We start from the raw sequence: 6,942 nt of genomic DNA on the forward strand, positions 1-6,942 counted from the left end.
ACCCATCATCAATTCTCCACTCTTCCAAATTCGGAATCTCCCACACCTATCATTCTATTCCCTTTCAAGCCTGGAGCCTGAGAGGTATTACTGAGATATTGAATTACATTTTCACAGAGCAGCTCTGATTGCCATAAATGAATTTTGAGTGTATTAATTAACTAGAACAGAAAACTCTCATTATCAAAGTGTTATTAATTAAAATATTTTTCCAGATAAATTTATGTGCCCAAGTGATTTGTTTGTTTGGGTTTCTTATAGAGAGTTGATGTCTTTGTTGTTAAGTGCCGTCAAGTTAATTCTGATTCATAGTAACCATGTATAGGGTTTCCAAGGTTTGAACAACCAACACTGCGGTCCAGTGCTTTATCCTACAGTGCCACACTTGGACTCCAGTAGCTGGCTGAAATTTTTAAAGGAAATGCAAGCAGTTGTGACTGAGGACTGCAATATCTAAATCTACCCTTGGTTCCTACCTCCTTAACGCAAGGTTACTAACAAGCCCCTTCTAATTCCCTGTAATTTCACCCTATATTGACTGTATTATTGTCTAAATTCAAATCAACAATATAGCAGGTCCCTCTGGATTGGATTTTCTCATACTCACACTCTCACCCACTTACTCTTGAATAATTCTGGCTGTCTTAGGAGCTATAGCTTTTTATACTTACATTTTTACTACTGGAAGAAAATATTTCAACCAAGTTTTTTTAAAGTTTGGGTACTTTTTTTTTTTTTAATATTCCCATTATTTCTTTCCCTAGCAAATACCAAAGGCAACAAGAGATCCCGAACAAGAACAGATTCGTACTCTGCCAGCCAGTCTGTAGGTAAGTGCACTCCATGGGAGATTGCTTTTTTATTAATACTGTTGTTGCTATGAAGTGCCATTGAATCAGTTCTGACTCATAGCAACCTTGTATAGGGTTTTCAAGGAGCAACTGGTGGGTTTGAACCACCAAGGTTCAAACTGACCTTGTGGTCAAGTGCTTATCCTACAGCACCGCAAATGATAGTTGCTTGAAAATTCATGTTTCAATTCTGTTATGTACCATACTCTTCAATAGTAACCTCGATTCATGGATGAAAACAATTTTGTCCCAGGTTGAAATTTGGTCTTTGGAAGAATTTTCAGAGAAAGTAATGGGGTTAGTGTGTTTTCAGTTGTATGTGTGTTAGTTTGCCTTATGTTAGGCACAAGTATAAGGAACCCTGGCATAATGGGTTATGAGTTGGGCTGCTAACCAGAAGGTCAGCAGTTCTAACCTACCAGCTGCTTCACGGAAGGAAGGTGAGGATGAGGCTTGCTGCTGCCATAAAGATTTGCAGCCTTGGAAATCCTACACAGGCTCTCTGGGCCCCAGAACCAACTTGACAGCACGTAAGCACCGTTTCAATCATGATAATAATTCACAATGGAAATGGCTTTGCAGATTTAAAAAGTTTTAAATACTTAGAGTAGTGAAACTGCCTCTCTCCTTTCCTGTTTAAAGTGAGTTGAACAAGAATTTAAGGGAATATGGTATGAAAGAATTAGAAGCTAATATCATGGGTTAACGGCTTCTTGATGTTTGAATTTCTGCTCACTGATTTTTTTCTCTACTAGAAATTTTGGATGGTGTGGAGCTTGGGGAACCAGCCCATAAGAAAACAGGGACCACAGTACCAGAATCTATTCATTCTTTCAGTAAGTCCCATCTCTCAAGAGTTGCACCCACGATGATCTCATTAAGAAAATAACAGCTGTGTTGTACCATGGGAGGAGATCAGTAAGATGAAACAACAAAACCACCTTTGAGCAGACGAGGTTTCATGAATTTCTCATTCTATTCTGAGGACAATGATAGACACAGGAGGAGGATTGCTCAACACTTGCAAAAATGAGTATTTTAGAAAAACAGGGGTGTCCTTTGAACCTGCTCTGACAATCCTATTCTCACTGTTAAATTATACTTTCATGTATTCTAGTTGGAGATGGTTTGGTGAAACCAGAGGCCCTAAATAAGAAAGCCATTCAGATTATTAACAGAGTTCGAGATAAGCTCACTGGTGAGTGTGTGCATTTGTTTGTTTAACAGGAACATCAAGTCTGCAGAAGGCATTCCCTCTTCTTGGGTGGTGGGTGCTCAGCCCCATGTCCAAGGTCATCTAAACTTTGCCTCCATTCAACTAGATAGTTTCTCTGAGGTCATCACATAAGGCCCTTCCTTCTCTGGTTCTTCTTTCTGATGACAAATAACAGCATGATTTACAGAGCTGTTTACTCATCTCTGAGCCTCTGTCTTCCTCTGGAGAGGAAGGTAAGGACCAGATGAAACTCCAAGTCTAAAGGGCAACAATGTATTCAGTGGGCAAAAGGGATATGTGGCCACAATGTCTATCATCAGGAGGTTTAATTTAGTTCAGGGGCTCAGGAAAAGCTTCCTTAAGGAAACAATTCATGACCTAAAATATGAAATAGTAGTTAATTAGGAGTAGATTGTTCCTAGCAGCAGAAACAGCATATGCAAAGGCCCTGCGGTAAGAGGGATATAGGAGAAAAGAGCCCAAAAGAAGGTTACTGTGACAGAGGCCGAGAAAACAAGATGGGAGGAGTGCAAGACAAAACATTTGACTCTAAGTAGGCCACAGCAACACCACTATAGAATCTGGTATCTTTATCCTCTGTTCGAAGGGCAGTGGGAAGCCACAGGAGGGTTTGATGAATTGGGGGGTGAGGGCCTGAGCAGCTTGTGATGTAAAATTCTGCCTATTCTGGCTGCTGTGTGGAAAATGGATTAGAACAAGGCAGGCAGATATACCCAACAAGAGGTTGTATTTTTACCATCCTCCAGGCTAGATAAGATTATGCAGGGGTGGTGGGATGGAGCGATGTGTATGGAACCAAGAGATCTTTAAGAGGTAAAATCAAAAGGGTTGACAAAGAGGCCTGAGGAGCAGGGAGGTCAGCGATGGCTCCAGGTCACTAGTGACCTTCAAAGAATGCTGTGATGAGCCTGACAGCCAGACTGCAGTCAGTGAGTGAAGAGATGTTGGAACTCAATGTACAGGGAGGGGAGAAGACAAGTAGGTGGAAGAGGCTGAGTGGCTGAATGAGAGAATGAGAGGCTTTTTTTTTTTTTTTTACTTTAATGGGAGAGAGAGAAGTATGTTTTGAAAACATCAAGTAGGGTATTCAGCTGAGAGAGAGCACTTGAAGACAGAAGTGAAGGGATAGTCAGCACTGTAATGTTGCTGAGGAAAAGGTGGTGTCCAGCATGTTGGTGAGGGCTTAGCCATAATGCTCTCCCAGCCTGCTGGAGGGAATCCAGCACGCACAACACCGCCTTACACGTCATCGGGGTTCAAAACCTGACTTTACTGAGCTACTTCACTTTGTGGTAAGAAAAGGGGGAGTTTTCTATTTGGAGAAAGCAGAGAGGAGTTGAAATTGTCCTTGTGGGATGAAAAGGTTGACCAACCGAGAAACATCTTTGTCAGAAGGTACAGAGTACTTGCTTGAAGTCAGAGGTTGTGAACTTTGAACTTTAACCATGGAAGCAAGCTGCCCTGTAGGAGTACAGGTTCAAACGTGAAGGCTAGTAGGATTCAAACAGAAAAAGTTTTCTTGTCCACTTAGTCCATTCAGACGTGATTTGGGGACAGAGGAAGGTAATCTTCATAAATCTGCCCGTCAGATCTTTGCACTTCCAAACCTAGCTGACTGCAGGACCAACCATCTTTGGACTTAGTCTGTATTAAGAACAGGTTTATTCAAGCCACCTAGGGATGAATCTGTAAAACCCAGCTATGGTCTGTCCTTCATACTCATGTAGCATTAAACTGACTGAAGCAGCATGAACAGGCGCACAAGTGACAAGGAGGGAGCTTATAACCAGGTGCAGATAAAGAAGTTTATGTCTCGTGTCCTAGGTCGGGATTTCTCTCATGATGAAACCTTGGATGTTCCAACCCAAGTTGAGCTGCTCATCAAACAAGCAACATCCCATGAAAACCTTTGCCAGTGCTACATTGGATGGTGAGGAGGCATCTCACGGTGGTTGCTGTTGTTACGTGCCATCTAGTCAGTTCTGACTCACAGTGACCCTGCATAGGGTTTACAAAGGAGGGCTGGTGGGTTTGAACCACTAGCCTTGTAGTTAGCAGTTCAGTGCCACACTAGGAGTAAGAGTCTCACAATACCTTTGCTAAAATTAGCAATCTAGACCCCATGTTGTGCCCCAAATCCACAAGCGAAAAAAAAAAAATTCGGTGGGATCTCCACAAAAGGCCATGCATGATAAGCACAGATTTCTTTAAATGTGTATATTCACTGTGTGTGCTCATTGTGCTAAAAAGGAGTCCTTACTTTTATCCTCAGCAGACATGACACATTAGAACATTTCAAACTTGGAAAATATGGATGTGTATTTGAAAGGCAAACACTGAAGTGAATTAAAATTCCATTAAGAGAAATGGTTTAGCGTAGTAGGTAAGGCTCATTTTTTTTTTTTTTTTTTAAAGGGGTTCTTTTTATAGTTGTGCCGTCAGTTCAGATACAGTAAGGTAAAGCAAGAGAAGTCAGAGCAGTACCCGAGCAGCAGATGAAAAGACAATGTATGATGTGGGATGGTGACCTGAAGCTCCCTGCAGGCCTGCTTTGATGAATTGTCTGAGGCAGGCCTGCAGGGAGAGGGCGGTGGAGAGGTGTCCTTCTGGGCCCTGACAGCCATCAGCCCTTGACTACAAATGATGAGAGTGTCGCATATAATTAGTGATGGGAGACCTCACAGAGCGTCCCAGGGGTCCGACCTTGGTCTTTCCATTTTCAGTGTATCTGTGTAAAGCTTTGAAGCAGCTCAAATAATTCAACCCTCTTCTGTCTGTCTTCTTAGGTGTCCTTTCTGGTAACTGGAGACCCAACCATGCCTACAGCGTTCCTCTCAAGGTTTCTGTACTCTGGTAGATGCTCCACTAAACTGAAACCAGGGCCAGAAAGTTTGAATTTGTTAAAATATTTAGAAATGTAAATGAAAAGAACTACTGTATATTAAAAGTTGGTTTGTACCAACTTTCTAGCTGCTGTTGAAGAAGATACTCTCAGAAACACAAGGTTTGATTTTGTTCCCAGGACAGTTAAAGTCTTACTACATCAATCAAGCCATTGATTTAGGGGAACAGAAGATCCACAACTTTAGAAATACGGGTTTTGACTGAACTCAGCAAGAGAACTCATAGGTGTTTGCAGATAGAATGACCTACTTGTTCCTCTCAGCATGGATACTGCAAACTCAGTGTTGCCAAGAAGCCTCAAGTCATGAAAGAGCCACATTAAAATTCTGGACTGTGAGGACGCAGGAGAAGCAGATGTCATCACTTTCGCCATCCCATTACCTCACTGGTCCATAGACAGCGGCAGCAACGTTTGCTTCAATGGGCCAAAATGGGGGGAAAGGTCTGCCTGTCCCCACGATGCTGTGACTTAAGAATGTCAGTCGGAGACTGACCCGCTAGGAGGGGAGCATACTTAGATCTCTGGGCAGCCTCAGGTGAGCAAACGCACAGGGAGGATCCCATTGTAGCGGGGTGGCCCACCTCAGCATTGTCCTGGGGCATTTTCACTGAGTTTTAATGCTCCGTGTATAGAGCAAGAGCTTGGGAAGCAGAAATGTTGACATGCAGGTATTGGTCACAGAAGGACCTAGTACATGTTGGGAATTATGAGCAAAATAACTATTAAACTAAATGCACAAAGTATAAAGTGTAGCCATGTCTATCTAGACACCATGTTGTACCTGAATAATTTTTGTGCCAATAAATGACATCAGAATTTTAAAAGCATGTATGTGTGTGGTGTTTGATTCATAATCGTCAGCCAGTTCAAAACGAAAAGGCATTTTTTCCTTCAACATTCCACTTCCCTTAGTTAGTTGATACTAGGGACATAAAGGACACAAAGATGTTCTTGACATGGCCCTTCCCTCAGCATGTGTACCAGCCAAAACAGGTGGGGGCAGCATAGCAGAAGGAAACTGATAACTCCACCATAGTCAAGTGGTGAAAGGAGCCACAAGAGGGAGCACTAATTCCAGCAGCTTCACCAGGAAAGCCTGATGGGAATGAGGACTTATATGATAGATCTTTAAGGATGAGAGCGAGTTTGTCAGATAAAGCAAGGTGAGGATATTCTCAGCAGAAAAGATAGTGTATGGCACCGAGGCATGAAAGCACAACACCTTTCAGAATGGTATGTATTCACTTGAGCCAAATGAACTGCAAGTATTTCAATACCGTAGCAGGTGGTACGTGAGAATCAGGGATATTTGACCACAGGCCACGAACCATATCCTTTATCTTTGTGTCCTTGGAATCTGACAAAAGAGCTAGTCCAGAGTTGTTCTCCACTAAGGTGTGTTAGAGGACTATTCTATTTCAATTTCAATAATGACAATAGGATTTTTAACACAGGCTCATCTCAATTTTTTTGTTAACAGTCCTCAACCATTTATCTCATCTATTTTGCTCCCAAAAATTGTAGTCACCATCCTCAGACCACATCTGAATTATATCTGACCTTGGGTCTAGATGAAATAACCAGCAACAACTACTATGATGCTACTTTCAATGAAAGATAACACACAAATGAACAGACTCAGGAAAACGGTGAACATCTGTGGAAGAGACAAACTCCTTGGGCCTTGAGAGTCATTGGGAATATTAAGATCTTTGATGAATCCATTGAGTTTGAAGTTATGTGTAAGCAAATCCTGGTTTAGTTGAGATGAATTACCAGAGGCAGGTGAGAAGTTGAGGCCTTTAAAGGCAATCTAAGTAACATGGCATCAGGATTGGAGGAAGACTCATCAACAACCTGCGATATGCAGATGATACAACTTTGCTTCCTGAAAGTGAAGAGAACTTGAAACATTTACTGATGAAGATCAAAGAGCACAGCCTTCGATA

General features: G+C 42.0%; 1 protein-coding gene across 1 annotated transcript in view; it reads left to right on the forward strand.

Annotated features, from left to right (window-relative positions):
* MTOR (mechanistic target of rapamycin (serine/threonine kinase)) overlaps positions 1-5,824 on the forward strand; it is a 160,581-nt gene extending 154,757 nt beyond the window's left edge. The window contains exons 54-58 of the mRNA XM_006866389.1: positions 765-830; positions 1,607-1,687; positions 1,969-2,049; positions 3,913-4,018; positions 4,875-5,824. Coding sequence (XP_006866451.1) covers positions 765-830; positions 1,607-1,687; positions 1,969-2,049; positions 3,913-4,018; positions 4,875-4,890 — 350 coding nt within the window. The 3' untranslated portion in view covers positions 4,891-5,824. The remainder of the gene's footprint in view (positions 1-764; positions 831-1,606; positions 1,688-1,968; positions 2,050-3,912; positions 4,019-4,874) is intronic.
* Positions 5,825-6,942: the final 1,118 nt, after the last annotated feature.

This window comes from Chrysochloris asiatica, unplaced genomic scaffold, assembly GCF_000296735.1.
Source record: "Chrysochloris asiatica unplaced genomic scaffold, ChrAsi1.0 scaffold00090, whole genome shotgun sequence".
In the NCBI taxonomy this organism is placed as follows: domain Eukaryota; kingdom Metazoa; phylum Chordata; class Mammalia; order Afrosoricida; family Chrysochloridae; genus Chrysochloris; species Chrysochloris asiatica.